General features: G+C 52.8%; 1 protein-coding gene across 1 annotated transcript; it reads left to right on the top strand.

The window, feature by feature from the left end:
* Positions 1–2,355: 2,355 nt before the first annotated feature.
* BDZ83DRAFT_393459 (HECT-domain-containing protein) lies at positions 2,356–15,308 on the top strand. The gene is made up of 7 exons (XM_060502807.1): positions 2,356–2,655; positions 2,740–10,000; positions 10,055–10,600; positions 10,655–10,717; positions 10,769–10,930; positions 10,991–14,701; positions 14,763–15,308. Exons 1-7 carry the CDS (start codon positions 2,608–2,610, stop codon positions 15,167–15,169), a joined length of 12,198 nt encoding a protein of 4,065 aa, XP_060363237.1. The 5' UTR covers positions 2,356–2,607; the 3' UTR covers positions 15,170–15,308.
* The last annotated feature ends 27 nt before the right edge of the window (positions 15,309–15,335 follow it).

Genomic DNA, 15,335 nt, shown 5'->3' with positions numbered 1-15,335 from the left:
GAACGTTATGATCTGCGCATCTCTCGCGCCGTTGCAATCGGGGGTAGATCTTTTCAACCCCTGGTGCCCTTCCCCCTTTTCCCAACTCTAAGAAGGCCGGCCGCCCGCCCGCAGACCCGGCGTCACGCCGCCTATTTGTTGATCGGGTTGCACCCGGGTTCGGGGGACAACGGCACCGAGGCCGGCTTCCTCACTCATCGTCGGGGCTCAGCAGTCACTATGCTTCTGCTGCCTTTAGGTTCGATCAGTGTTGGGTTCGGTCAATTTGATCCGAATGTTATGATTGGCAGCTATTCATATGGGGTCTTCCTGGGTCTCAAATGGCTCGTCTGGTATGCCTGGCACGCTTGGATCCTATTTTTACCAGCCTCGGACCAAGCACCGGTTGGTGTTCTGGTGCGGATGAACTGGAATGCAACCCAGGCCTTTTATATCGGCTGCCCCAATTCTTTTGTGCAAGCTGAGCCACAAGCAGAGATGTCGCAGGTCGCGGGACTTGTGGTGACGAGAACCTGATGAAAACAGATGAACAGGACGCATTTTGTTTTTACTTGACGTTTGATGTTTTCGTAGTGCTCTACTTTCGATGTCGATTCGTACATTGCTTTGCCCGAATGATCAATCCTACTAAGAAAGAACATGTTATACCACCTACGAAGCTGAAGTATTAAATACTGTACATTCATCCCTCACTTACGTACCAAAGACACTGCTTAATGCCACTCCTACTATATCGTGCTCGAGACGGGGAGATTGTTGTCGTACCCAGAGGGTTCAATCTGAAGAGCCAGACAGATACTCTGGTTCACATTTTCTCAAGCTATTTGTTAAAACGGGATTCGAATCCAGCGTCAAAATCAACACCTGCCCGGTCAATTGAGGCTTTAAAGCCCCAATACCTCACATTGACACGTGCATTCTCGGCAGCCACGTGGAGGAGCGACAGCCTCTGGAAATTAGCATGCCATGTGTTGGCAGTGACTGAGTTTTTTGACGTGAGCCAGAAGTGCCTTCCGGCCATCACAAGTCTATTAGGAGAGGAGAGTATTTGGGAGAGTTCTGCGCGAAAAACCTGTCGAGGAAGGCATTACTTCCCAAAAGGCGATGGAGAAATTTTCCTTTGAGCTATCGCTGGCCAGACCCCCCGACTTTTGCTCATCATCAACACTGCACACGTTTATTGATGTTGTGAAGTGGGAACAATAGTCTAGTAAGGCTCCAGTCTTTAGAAGCCCCGTTGCTAAGGTATTAAAAGTCCACTTGTTTGACGCTGAATGCTGTCATAAATCTCCAGGACGTAAAGTGCTATCATGTAAGAAGATGAAACCCTTCCTTTGCCAAATGTACGGTCGCGAAGGTACCATATACAACATTGATGTAGCAGCAACAGTAAGATTAGTTGTTACCTTAGGCAACATGAAATGCACATTATCTTACGGATACTCATTCATGATCTGATAGTGTGTACTTTGTGGTAGGTATCAGGACAGCATAACGACGGGATTGCGTTGGCCTGCCTGCCTTACCTTAGGTAATGGAAGGTAAAGGCAGTAACGGTTTCCAGAAGCGAGTGGAAGATTGAGATTATTAGGTACCTACGGAGTACTGTGTATGAGTGGTTCCATCTGGTCGCCTTGCGGCGCGGTACGTACTGTTGACAAAGATGCTGATGATGCCGCCTCCACACTGCCGCCTGCGTCCCGCCAACAAAATCTAAGTTGAACCGTGCACTCTCCTCCCCGCTATCCTCCCGTCATAGGTAAGGTAGGAACGAAGGTAGACAAAACAACCGCGGTCACTGTGTCTGCAAATAATTAGCACTATTCTCAGTGTGGATGAACACGATTAAAAACAGTGCGAAACCGGGGGGGGGGGCGCGACGTAGGGTGTCCAGCCCGGCAACTGCCCGCCTGCTCCTCCCACCTTAGGTTGTCTGACCGCTCGCAAGGCGGCAGACCACCACCCCGTCCGTCCATGACCTCCAACCAAACAGTGACTGAGCCGTACCTTACGCCTGGCAAGCTGGCAAAGCTACCTCTACCTACCTTGCTATTACGCAAAGGGCCCACTGTAACCGCACCTACCTTTCCTTACCGATTTGACATCTGCAACTTCTTTTTCCACCTCACTCTCCAACATCCCATCCCGCCTTCCGCCTTCCACCTTACCTTCAACACAGGCACTCGTTGCGATCGACGGCTTGATCTCACAGCCTGCTCCTCGCGAGGGTTTTACGAACTTGAATCTGAGCGACACGCACACTTAACACGACGACCCGAACAGACATTGCTTGGCAAAGCTATTGTCACGGAAGCCCGTGAGGACGACCTGCACCCGGCCTCGCACTTCTGTGCCTTTCTACCCCAAGCTTTCCGTCATCACCTGGTCGATTTTTTTCACTCTTTGACCACACATCAGACCGTCGACCTCTTCCGCTACACGACTGTACAATACCGTAAAGGGATACCCTCTTTTGCGACGCGTCTATTCTGTTTGCGCAAACGTCTACGAGATACCCTGCTGCGCTATCTAGACCTTCACCCTCCGGCACGGGCTAGCTAGCAAGGCTGCGCATATGAACCTGCGGCCCTGCCGCGCTCGCCCACGATGGGGAAGATAACGAAGCAGATGCAGCCCAAGCATGCCGAGACTCTGGTAAGCCATTTCTCTGCCTGTTCTTCTCTTCTTCTTTTCCCCTTCTTGTACAAATCAGGCCAGTTTCACTAACCATTTTCCTAGTCTCCATGGCTCAAGGACTTTGTCACATCGGCATGCTCCACACCCTTGCCTCTCCTTCCAGACCACCTCCACAAGTTCCCGACAAGATGGCCTTACCCGAGAGGTGATTTATACCACTGGATCCCTCTTCTTAACCGATTCGACGACATCTTGGACTGCTTCTGCACCACCTACAACCTGGATCAGGGCTCCCAGAACCGCGATTTCGGTCACGACCTGCTCCTCAACCAAGGCGCCAAGACTGAACAATATGGTGACCAGACCTGGGACAATGATGGTCTTGTCAAGTTGGGCTATGATGCAGATGGAGATAGGCAGCTGATCGAAGCTGTCCTCAAGTTCACCCGTATACTCCTGCAGCACTGCGGCAACCGAAGCATCTACTCTAGTAGCATGGTCCTGAACAAGCTGCTCAACACTACAGTTCTGTCGCTTCTTCTTGCAACTCTGCAGGTCAGCGCCGAATTGGCCCAGCGCTACCAAGCTTCTGTCAAGAGAATAGGAAGCGCCTCCCGCACAGTGAGCACTGCTCTGCTGAGCAATCACTACCAGATCGACCTCGACCGCGTGAACAGCGTCGCTCTGCCCTTCGCCAAGACTCCGATTGTTAGTCTTTCAGACTCGCTCGCTACTGCAACGCCCACGTCGAGTGTCAAGGGCAAGGAAAAGCCTCAAGCCCCGAGCCATAAAAACGCCGCAGCCATGTTTGCCAACGACTTGGGGTCCATTCTTACACCCGACAATGAGCGCTGGAATGGATGGGGAGACATCAAGATCACCTATACCGTGGCCTCGACCGCAAAGGACCACCCTATCTCGACGGCTCATGATCGCATTGGTTCCAACATGCCCTCTACACCGACCCCTCTGAGGCGCAGCACGACAGCCGGCTCTCAGCATAACACTCCAAGATCCGCTCGTCAGGCCGGCGTTGACGAGGCTTCGCCATTGAGTACACGAAGCCCCATCGTCGCCAATGACCATACCAAGTCGAGTCAGCGAATCTTCGATTTGCCGCAATCAGTCGTTGCCTCCACGCCCATCTACGAGCTCCTTGCACGATGTCCTGCGGATATGCCCGCCTCAGCCAAATATGAGATTCTCAACCGTCTGAGAGTAGCCAAGGCTCTTCTTGAGGGTGCGAAGTCTAGACAGGAAGCACTTGCCGTCCGTCTACTCGCCATCACAAATCTGGCCTTCATCCATCCGGAGACGACCTTCGTTGAGAAGGTTCTGCGTCATGACAACGACGAAACGCGACGCTATCAGTTGGCTTATCAACTGGCGGAACTCATTCACCCGCCGGCCGATGGTTCCATTCAAGTACCGCTGTGGCTTCAGTCAATTGTCTTGGGTCTCCTTGAGGTCATCTCAAACTATGCTGCAAGATACCAAGATGTTTTGTCGGCCCTGAATGCGAATGTCAACCACGGAATTCTCTTGTACGTCATCCGAAAGGCTGTCGCAGGGATGAAGACCAGTGAACCCGATCGCGGTATTCATACCACAGAAGTCGACGAGTGGCGTACCAGTCTTTTCTCTTTGACGACTCACCTGGCCATGTCCACTAGAATCGGAGCTGAGATGGTGACGGCCGGACTGATGGACATCCTGGTGGAGATTCTGAAGATCAGGTCTGATGTCGCCCAGCGCAATCAGTCCATGATTCTGGCTTTCCTCGACGGACTGATTTGGACGTATCAGAATGCGTTTCAGTCGTTCTTCAGCGGATCCGGTCTTGATGCCATCTCCGAACTCCTTGTCACAACGGTGGCCGAATCAAAGCAACTTGTTCAAGCTGGACAGGGCAACACACCTGAACACTATTGCCAGGTTGTTGACTATGAGATCCCCTATAATCAACAGCAGACCCTGAAATGGGTTCTCAAGTTTGTCCATCACATGATGACAAACTCTTACACCTATGGCGGAAACACTGATCGACTTCTCCGTAACCTTGTTGACAAATCGGAGCTGTTGGCCAGCTTGCGAGACATTATGCAGAATACTAAGCGCTATGGATCCGTCTTGTGGACGACTACTGTCACGGTGCTCAGCGACTTTATCAACAACGACCCAACAAGCTTCGCTGCCATTTCTGAATCTGGAATCATCGTCGCCTATTTGGAAGCCATCACTGGCCATCCAGTCACCTCTCAGCCCACCATTGCACCTTCGCAGGACGCTGAGGAGCAAGCGGCAGACACCGCTGATCCTGGTGACAACAATGGTGAGAACAACGCGGATCGAGACAATAGAGACCGCGACGAGGATGACGAAGGCAGCCCTGAATCCTCTAATGCTTCCATTCAGATTGACGCTGATACTCGGCCTCATCCGCCCCCTGAGGAAGAAATTGCCCAATCACATGAGCGTCGCCCGCTGGCCCAGGGCATCTTGCCAACATCCGATGCCATCAATGTTGTCCCGCAAGTTCTCAACTCCATATGCTTGAACAATGCAGGCATGAAGATGGTGGCCTCCTCTCGCGCTCTTGAGTCGTTCCTCGAAATCTTCGAGAGCCCTGCCCACGTCAATACCATGGAAACCGACCCTCATCTCGCTAGCAATGTGGGCGCGAGCTTTGATGAACTCGCCCGGCACCACCCTAACTTGAGGCGTCCGATTTCAAATGCTGTGATCGACATGGTTGCAAGAGTCAGATCCTTCGGTATTTACAAGGCCAAGACTGCTGGCTGGGGCGCGAAACTGTATATCAGTGACGGTTCTCAGAACCCTCCTTCAGCGGATGAGAAGTACAAGGATCTGGTACTGCACCCAACCACTGAATCCGGTACGGAAGTCAAAGGAAAGGGGAGGGGTGACAATCCTGACGTCGAAATGTCAGATGCCACGGAAATTACGGCACAGAAGGGAGCTCTGGGTACCGATGAGCCGTCCACGTCTGCGACAGCTTACAACGACATAACACCCTACGTCTATGCCTTGTCAAGCTTCCTCTCAGCTTACCTCAACAACAATACGCTCAAGGCTTACTTCATTACCCATGGAGGGCTTGAGCTACTGCTAGACGTCGCAGAACTGCCCAGTTTGCCGCACGACTTTTGCGACTCCCATGCAGCCCGAACCCTACACTTAGTCATTTCCCAGCTCGTCGAGCAGTCTCCGGTTCTCGGCTTGCCCTCCCTACTCAGGCGCGCACAGGCTTCGGTTGATACACTCAAACCTTTGGCTGAGTACAAGAAAGACTCTCCCTACTTTCACCCTTTCCTCGGCCTCGACGGCAGCATGACTCTTGATGAAGTACGCAGCCTTGACCCTTCCGTGCAAGAACGCATTTTCAATGGCAATAAAATGGTCAAGGCACTACTTACTGCGCAGTCGCTGATCAAGACACTATATGAATGTTTCACGTCTTCACCACGCTCCAACTCAGTTCAGTTGTATCCCATCAATGTCTTTGACTACTATCTCGAATTAGTCAAATCACTGGGGCCGCTTCTGAAGGCTGTCCTGGCAGAAGAGGGTGCTGGGCATAATGTGCTTCCTCAACACTGGTGGGCTAAGCGGCCAGCCCCTGGGAGTGACGTTATGGTTTCCATCACCGGGGTCGCTGGAGTTCAGAGTGTTGGCGAGGGCGAAGGCGAGAACGAGGCGGCATCGGCCCCGACCGAGCCGTCGGATTCTGCGCCCGGTGCTGCTGTGCCTGCTACAGCTCCTGGTACTCAGCTCAAGACACCAACCAAACAAGAACAAGCGACGTTCCGGTACAAAAACTACGAGACCCTTCGCATCCTACTCCACTCAATGGTTCCGTCGACCTTTCCCTTCTTCCAGCAACTTGGCAAAGCTCTCTTCCCAAGACGTGAACGCGATGCTTATTCACGTCCAAAGCACATTGATATCGCCAGAGAGTTGTCAGGGACGATCCTGGCGCAGCTGGCTCCTTCAGTTGACCCTGCTGAGCCTACAGGCAAGGAGTACCACTACTGGATCATCATGCTTCACACATTGACAGAGATGTTGATGGACAACACTCGAGCATCAGGGGAACGTTCATCAGTCCAGGTCGTCATCCCGGTGCTTGTTGCTTTCCTTGATCAGGGTGGTTTCCAGGTTCTCACAACCATGGTGCGTCGGTTTTCGGCCGAGATCTGCAAAGACGCTGGAGACTCAGACGTAGGCGCCACTGCTAGCGCTCGTGTTGCCTCGTTCGGCCTCGGAAAGATCTTCGAGTTCTTTGCTGCTCTTGTCAACGGTAAGAACATTTCCGACTCGACCGCGCAGTTTGGCCTCCTGCCTCGTTCAGCCGAGAGACGCCCAGACACACCGATATCTCACCAAATTGTCGTTGAAGTGCGAATGGCTGTTCTCCCGGTCATCCGTGAGATTTGGGAGTCAACACTGATCGAGAAGTTGCGACCGGAGGCAGTAGCAAAGGTGATTGAGATCCTTAAGATCATATCTGCGGGTGACCAAGAGCCATCTCGGAACACCCCAGCTGTCGAGCTGTTCAAGAAATCGACAGTCTTGTTCAACTGGCAGGCCCATACCCCTCTGATCGGTTTGCTTGAAGAGGATGGGGCTGATGTCGAGTTGGCCCGCGAAGCTGTCTTCAGAGCTAATTGGAATCAACCTTCGGCGACGGAGTATTGCCGTTCTCACAAGGCTGGCAAAGCCGGCCAAAGGAACCCGGTCCCGCCTGAAGATGCTTACAGTCCCGAACGCCCTGAGCCAACAAACCCTGCTAGTCAGTCGGACAATACGGCACCGGTACCTGCACCCGCTGATGCCGATGCCATGGCGGTTGACGTGGCGCCGGAATTCGTTACTCCGGAGCTGGACCGTCTGCTCGGTGATGCTGTACAGAGCGACCTGGGAAACAGAGCATCTGAGTGGACTGGCAACAGCGACGGACGTCCTGCTATAGCTGGCGAAGCTCAAGCGAGGCCCGATACCTCCGTGCCAGCAGCTACTGCCGAAGAATATGCCCGCACTAGCACCGAAGCTCAGACAACAAGCAAGGAGAAACTCGATGAAGAACGATCAAAGTTGCGAGACAATCTCATCGACAGGTCTCTCGACGTCGTCAGGGCTCATCCCCACTCGGCCATCGAGCTGTCTGAGCTCATTAGCGCCATGGTATTCCGCCAGCCGAACGACGAGGCTCGGGATGAGGTCGGTGCGACTCTGGCAAATGCGTTGACCTCCCTGTCGTTCGACGACAGCGATTCCAAGTCGAATGGCACCAGCATTGCCGCTTATGCCCATCTTCTGGCTCTGCTTATGCAAGAGAAGAGTTTCTTCAAATGCAACATTGACACTCTGAGAGAGAAGGTGGATGAGTACATATCTTTCCTCGACTTGAAGGGGTCGTCGACTTCAAACAAAGAGCTCCCTCCCTGGATTCCGTATATCCTGTTGATCGTCGAGCTTCTGCTGTCATACGATGAGCAGCCTATTGAAGCGCAATGGAAACCTCCAAGCAATGACAACGAGACGATTGCGCCTGCTGTGCTTCCTCAACGCAACTTGATTGTTTCTGATGAACAGCGAAATAGGCTTCTGGATGTAATTCTGGAGCTACTTCCCGGCCTCGGGAAGGAGGAGACACTCGCAACCTCTGTACTCCGTGTCATCGTCATCTTGACACGTAAGCCCGCCATGGCGCAAAAGGTCGGAGACAAGCATAACCTCGGGAGGCTGTTTGCCATGGCCAAGCAGCTTGCGGGTGTTGGTTCAGCACGATTGAAAGAAAGCAAAACGACAGGCAGCATCATGTCTATCCTGAGACACATTGTGGAAGACGAGGAGACACTGAAGCAAATCATGCGAGCTGAGATTCGTAACCTATTTGACAACCCTCAACGAACTCAGAGAAACCTGGACCTCAGCACATACTTGCGTAACATGGCACCTCTTGCTCTGCGATCCCCAGATCTATTCGTCGAAATTACCAATGAGATGACCAAGTTGTCTCGTTGGACTCCTGGGAGCGAGGGTAGCAGCCGTGCCCAACAGTTGGCACTCAAGGAGCCTGACTCTGATTCCAAAACTAAAGCCCACGAGGAAGAGGCGAGCGTCGAGCCGGCTGTGCAGGCCACGGAGGACTTGTCTATCCATGATGTCAAGCAATCTACAGAAACGGACGACAAGGAAATGGCAGACGCGCCTAAGCAAGTGGCTGAGCTGAAACGGCCGGTTGTCGAGAATCCCCACGGCATCATTTACTTCCTCTTGTGCGAGCTGCTCAAATTCAGAGAAGTGGATGACAATGAGCCTCCGCAGGTCTCGAAGGACACGGAGAGCATTGCGCCATCAGGAGGCGCTCCTACAGAAAGCGCTTCCAAAGAGACAACGCCGGACAACCAGGATGCAGCCGATAATAAGGACAACAATAAAAAGTCCACAAAGCCGGTTTTCAGGGCTGAAGATCATCCGCACTTCATCTACCGGTGCTTCTTGCTGAACTGCCTCGCAGAGCTCCTCCAGAGTTACAATCAGACCAAGGTGGAGTTCATCAACTTCAAGCGTAGCGTCTCTTTGCAAACGAACACGCCCGTCAAGCCTCGATCGAATGTACTCAACTATCTCATCCACGACCTCTTGTGCCAAGGCAACATCAGCGACAATGCAGACAGCATCGTATCAAAGAAGAAAGCCGCCACTTCTGCCCAAGCCCAACAAGTTCTCGTTGCGCTCGTAGCCAAGACAGGGGAAAGGGTCATTGACAAGACACGAGATCGCTTCGAATACGACGACGAACCCGATCTGCTTTTTGTTCGGAAATTTGTCTTGGACACTATTCTCAAGGCATACGAGCGCGCCGCCACACCCGAAGAGCCTGTTGACACTCGCTACCTGAAAATGCAGTGTCTCGCCGAGTTGATGAACCATATCATTGGCGAGAAGGACAAGGAAACAACATCTCAACGGGCACTTGACTCCCCGCAAGGACGATCGCAAGCACAGCTACGCAGGATGATGTACGAGAAGGGCTACCTCGACAAGTTGACTTCCTCTATCGCCGAAGTCGACCTGAGCCATGCTGGTGTCAAGAGGGCCATTAAGTATGTCCTCAGAGTTCTGCGCGTTCTGACAGATACCGCCAAAGAATTGAGCCGCTCCCATGTCCTTCCCTCGACATCTCTTCCCGAGAACGCCGAAGACGACATCATCTCGACATCTTCAATGTCTGACATGGATGACGATCGGGAAGAAACGCCGGATCTCTACCGTAACTCTACTCTTGGTATGCTCGAGCCTCGTGGAAGCGATGACGAGTCCGACGACGAGGATGGTATGTATCATGCACTAGACTTGACTTACATGCCATTACTAACTCAAGGTGTAGAAGACGATGACGAAGAGATGTACGACGACGACTATGGCGACGAGCTTGATTATGGCGAAGAAGAAGTATCGGATGATGGTGAAGATGGCGTCAGTGACGAAGACGAAGAATTGGGTGAGATGGGTCACATCGAGGGCCTTCATGGAGATCCTGGCGTCGTTGAGGTTATCATGGGAGACGAAGATGACGACATGGATGAGGATGACGACGACAGCGAGGATGACGAAATGGATTCCGATGACATGGATGAGATGGAAGAGCACCTCGACGTTGTGGAAGAGATTGTCGACGAAGACGGCAACCCTCTCGAGGACGATGGCGCCTCGGATTGGGAGAGTGAATCAGAGGAAGAGGAAGAGGAAGACGATGAAGACATTGATTATGAGGCGGAAGCTCAGGACCGTGAAGAGGCTCACGTTCATGGCATGGAGTCTGAGGACATGATCGAAAATCTGGCACGAGCAGTCATGGACCCCGAAGACTACGACGGTGACGACATGGACGATCTTGGAGATCACTACATTGATGATGGTCGTGATGAAGATGGTAGGTTCAGACAGCCTGACCTGTTCTTCTGTAATATTCTAACACAAGGCGTAGACGATGAAGATGATGACGAAGACATGGAAGAAGATGAGCTCATCTATGACGAGGCCTACCCTCGTAAGTATCTGTCGCTGTCTACGAACGCTACGATTACTGACGCTCATCTAGATGACCACCAATCTTCCAACCTCCCTTCTGCCCTCGGATGGGATACTTTGGTCGTCGAGCCATTCGGAGGCCAGCCTCAACACGCTCATCGCCATCGTCATGGACACCGTAGCCCATTCCCCCCCGGTTTCATGGTTGGCGGTGGCCGCGATCCTCTGGGCGGTATGTTCTCCTCCACCAATGCAGTCTTTCAACAGAACGAACAGCTGACAGGCCCTGCAGATTTCCGAAGCTACTTCTCTCCCCGTCACAGACCAAATGCGGTGCCTAACAATGCCGACGACGGGGTCAATCCTCTTCTGCGCCGAAACGGCCAGGGCCGCGAAGCATCACCCCGCCCTGCGCCGGGTTCTGGTATGATTGGCTTGCGTCTGCCTCCTGAAATCTTTGGTCCGGGTGTACAGCATTTGTCTAACAGCCCAATCGCTATCCTGAACGATCTCGTCGCATCTCTGCCGGTCATGCGACACGGTCAATCTGCCGTCCACTTGTCCATAACTCAAAATGGACGCGGCGAAGTCAGAGAGTACCATGTTGCCCCTCGCGAATCTCGGGCAGACAGCCGTCGTGAGACGACTTATCACGAGCCTCAACAGGCCGTCGCCTTTACCCCCGAATCGACATTCGAGCGTTACCAAGAAGAAGCTCGCATGGTTTTCGGCGGAGCTCACTTCATCGAGAAAGCCCAGAAGCTCGTCAATATCCTTCTCTCCAAGCTGGTTCCTCCCGCAATGGAGTATGAGAAGAAGCTGAAGGCCGAAGAAGAGGAGCGGCGTAAGGTGCGAGAAGAGGAGCGCAGAAAGTTTGAAGAGGAAGCTCGGAGGCTCTTGGAGGCCAAGGAAGCCGAGGAAAAGGCACTCCGTGAAAAGAAAGAAGCGGAAGAGCGCGAAGAACAAGAGCGTGCCGCTGCTGAGGCCGCTGCTGCTGCCGGAGAGCGTGATTTGGCATCAACCCAAGAAAGCCACACTGACAGTGCTGGCTCGCAAGCCATGGAAGGGGTTGAAACACAAGAACCGTCTGCGGCCTTGGCCGACAACGACACGGCAGACGATGCTAGTCGCGTCATGACAACTATCCGTGGCGAAGAAGTCGACGTCACTGAACTTGGCATTGACCCTGATTATTTGGCGGCTCTACCAGAGGAGTTCAGAGAAGAAGTCATCGCACAAACGGTCAGCACCAGGAGATCTCAAGCTCGAGAGGAGGCTGCCACTGGCGAACAGGGTGAAGTCTTCCAAGAGTTCCTCGACGCCCTCCCGGAGGACCTGCGATTAGAAATAGTTCAACAAGAACGTCAGGATGCGCGCCGGCGAGAGAGAGATGAGCAGCGCCGCCAGGCAACAACCGCTGGTCAAGACCAGATAGCAGTCGACATGGACCCGGCAAGCATCCTATTGACATTCCCTCCTGAATTGCGACAGCAGGTTCTCATGGATCAGGGAGAGGACATCATGGACCACTTGCCTCCTGAAATGGCCGCTCAGGCCCGTCTGCTCGCCCAGCAGCACAGTGCTCACCCTGCTGTCACAGGTAGAAGCCCTCCTGTGGTTGCCCGCCGGCCAGGTGCTCCGCCAGCCGAGTCAGGAGAAAACAACGAGAACAAGGTACAGCGGCGGACAGTGGTGCAGATGCTGGACAAGCCAGGAGTTGCTACTCTGCTTCGGCTCATGTTCATTTCCCAGATCGGCTCCATCCGCAACTACCTCTTCAGTGTTCTGGCCGACGTCTGCGAAAACCGCCAAAATCGCCTCGAAGTTATTAGCACCATTCTCTTGATTCTACAAGAAGGAAGCACAGATATGGAAGCTGTTGAGCGCAGCTTCAGCCAACTCTCTGTGAAGGCCAAGAAGTCTAAGGATAAGGACGCAGACCCCAAGACCCCTCAGAACCTTAAGCGGACTCTGACGTCGCTGAGCGCTGCTGCGCACCAGCAGTCCAACTCGGAAATATCACCACTCATGGTCGTCCACCAGTGCTTGGATCTACTGCAAGATCTCTCCACCAAGAACCCTCACATCCCCATGCTCTTCCTGACAGAGCATGAGGCGGTCGGATCTTCCCTCAAGCGTACACTCAGCCGCAAGGGCAAGGCCAAGGACTCCAAGGCCCACAAGTATGCAATCAACTCACTCCTCACTCTTCTCGACAGAGATTTGGTAATGGAGAGCTCGGTGGTTATGGCCTACCTCGCCGATTTACTGAATAAGATCACGGTACCATTGGCTACGATGGAGCGACGCCGCCGGGAAGCCCTAGAGAAGGCTGCTCGGGATGCCAAGAAGAAGGCAGCGGAAAGTGCAGCGGAAGCTGATCCCGCTTCAACCTCAGCGGCCCAACCTACTGAGAACGCAAACGTCGAGACTACCGTCGATGTTGAAGCCCAGGAGCCCAAGGGTGAAAGTGCCGAAAATGCCAAGACCACTGACAAGTCGACAACCCAAAAAGCACCTCGCCAAATGCAGGTTCCGATCATTCCCCCGCACAATCTTACCCTTGTAGTTAAGATCTTTGTTGCTCGAGAGTGTAGCTCCAAGACATTCCAAAACACCATCTCAGCTATCAAGAATTTGTCTGCTATCCCAGGCGCCAAGGCAACATTCGGACAGGAATTGGTCCGCCAAGCTCGTGTCTTGAGTGAGAACATTGTCGCGGATCTCGATGAGCTGCTTCCTCATATTGAGAAGGCTACCTCAGGAACTGAGATTCAAGGCGTTGCGCTTGCCAAGTTTTCTCCCGGTGCTTCTGAGCAGAACAAGCTCCTCCGTGTTCTCACGGCGCTCGATCACCTATTCGACAACAAGAAGAAGAGTGACAAGGCGGATGAAGATGCCGAGACCGGCATCAACGAAAAGCAGGATCTCGTTACTTCACTGTATCACAACTCGACTTTCTCCATGATGTGGGAGAAACTGAGCACCTGTCTCAGCGCTATTCGTGAGCGGGAGAACATGGTTAACGTAGCGACGATCCTTCTGCCACTGATAGAATCGCTCATGGTCGTCTGCAAGAATACCGCTATGAACGACGACTCACAGACTCAAAACCAGACAAGCAAGGAGATGTTGCTATCAAGCCCGCCTCCAGAGAATCGCATGGCCGGCCTTTTCTTCACCTTCACCGAGGATCACCGTCGCATCCTCAATGAGCTGGTTCGCAACAGCCCCAAGCTCATGTCCGGAACATTTTCGCTTCTAGTCAAGAATCCAAAGGTTCTCGAGTTCGACAACAAGCGCAATTACTTCAACCGCAGTGTTCACAGCCGTTCCAGTAACAATCAACGGCCGTCGTTCCCTGCGTTGCAACTCTCGGTGCGTCGCGAGCATGTGTTCCACGACTCCTTCAAGTCGCTTTACTTCAAGACTGGCGACGAGATGAAGTATGGCAAGCTCAACATTCGCTTCCACAACGAGGAAGGTGTCGACGCCGGAGGTGTAACCCGCGAGTGGTTCCAGGTCTTGTCCAGGCAAATGTTCGATGCCAACTATGCCCTCTTCATTCCGGTCTCCTCTGACCGTACCACATTCCACCCCAACAAGTTGAGTGGCATCAACGACGAGCATCTCATGTTCTTCAAGTTCATTGGCCGCATCATCGGAAAGGCCTTGTATGAGGGTCGGGTTCTCGACTGTTACTTCAGCCGCGCTGTGTACAAGCGTATTCTCGGCAAGTCGGTATCCGTCAAGGACATGGAATCTTTCGATCCGGATTACTACAAGTCTTTGGTGTGGATGCTCGACAATGACATCACGGACATCATCACAGAGACGTTCTCGGTGGAGGACGATGAGTTTGGCGTGACTCGTACTGTTGACCTTTGCCCCAGCGGTCGTGACATCGCCGTCACCGAGGAGAACAAGCATGACTACGTGAGATTGGTAGTGGAGCACAAGCTGCTGTCATCTGTTAAGGAACAGATGGAACACTTCTTGAAGGGTAAGTCAGATCACCTAAGCAAGACTGGAAAAAGAAGTCATTTTGCTAACTATTGTACTAGGATTCCATGATATCATTCCCGCGGATCTCATCTCCATTTTCAACGAGCAGGAGTTGGAACTTCTCATCTCCGGCTTGCCCGACATTGACGTTGACGACTGGAAGAGCAACACGGAATACCACAACTACACTCCGTCATCACCGCAGATCCAATGGTTCTGGCGAGCGATCCGTTCATTCGACAAGGAGGAGCGCGCCAAGCTGTTGCAGTTCGTGACTGGAACCAGTAAGGTGCCTCTCAATGGATTCAAGGAGCTGGAGGGTATGAATGGTATCAACCGCTTCAACATCCATCGAGACTATGGCAACAAGGAGCGCCTCCCCAGTTCGCACACATGCTTCAACCGTACGTTATCCCTCGGAACCAAGTTTGAGATGCATCCACTAACCAATTGTCACAGAACTTGATCTCCCTGAATACGAGAATTATGAGATGCTTCGTCAACAACTCATGAAGGCCATCACAGCAGGAAGCGACTACTTCGGCTTTGCATAAGAAGGGAGCGAGCAAACATAGACAGTTTTGCGGTCACGTCAGCATTTGCATTATGGATGGTAGGCGACACAGGACATT

Source organism: Colletotrichum acutatum, assembly GCF_030867785.1.
Source record: "Colletotrichum acutatum strain CBS 112980 chromosome Unknown BDZ83scaffold_68, whole genome shotgun sequence".
Lineage (NCBI taxonomy): Eukaryota > Fungi > Ascomycota > Sordariomycetes > Glomerellales > Glomerellaceae > Colletotrichum > Colletotrichum acutatum.
The sequence above is the reverse complement of the archived record's forward strand: the minus strand, read 5'-3'. Positions and strand labels throughout refer to the sequence as shown.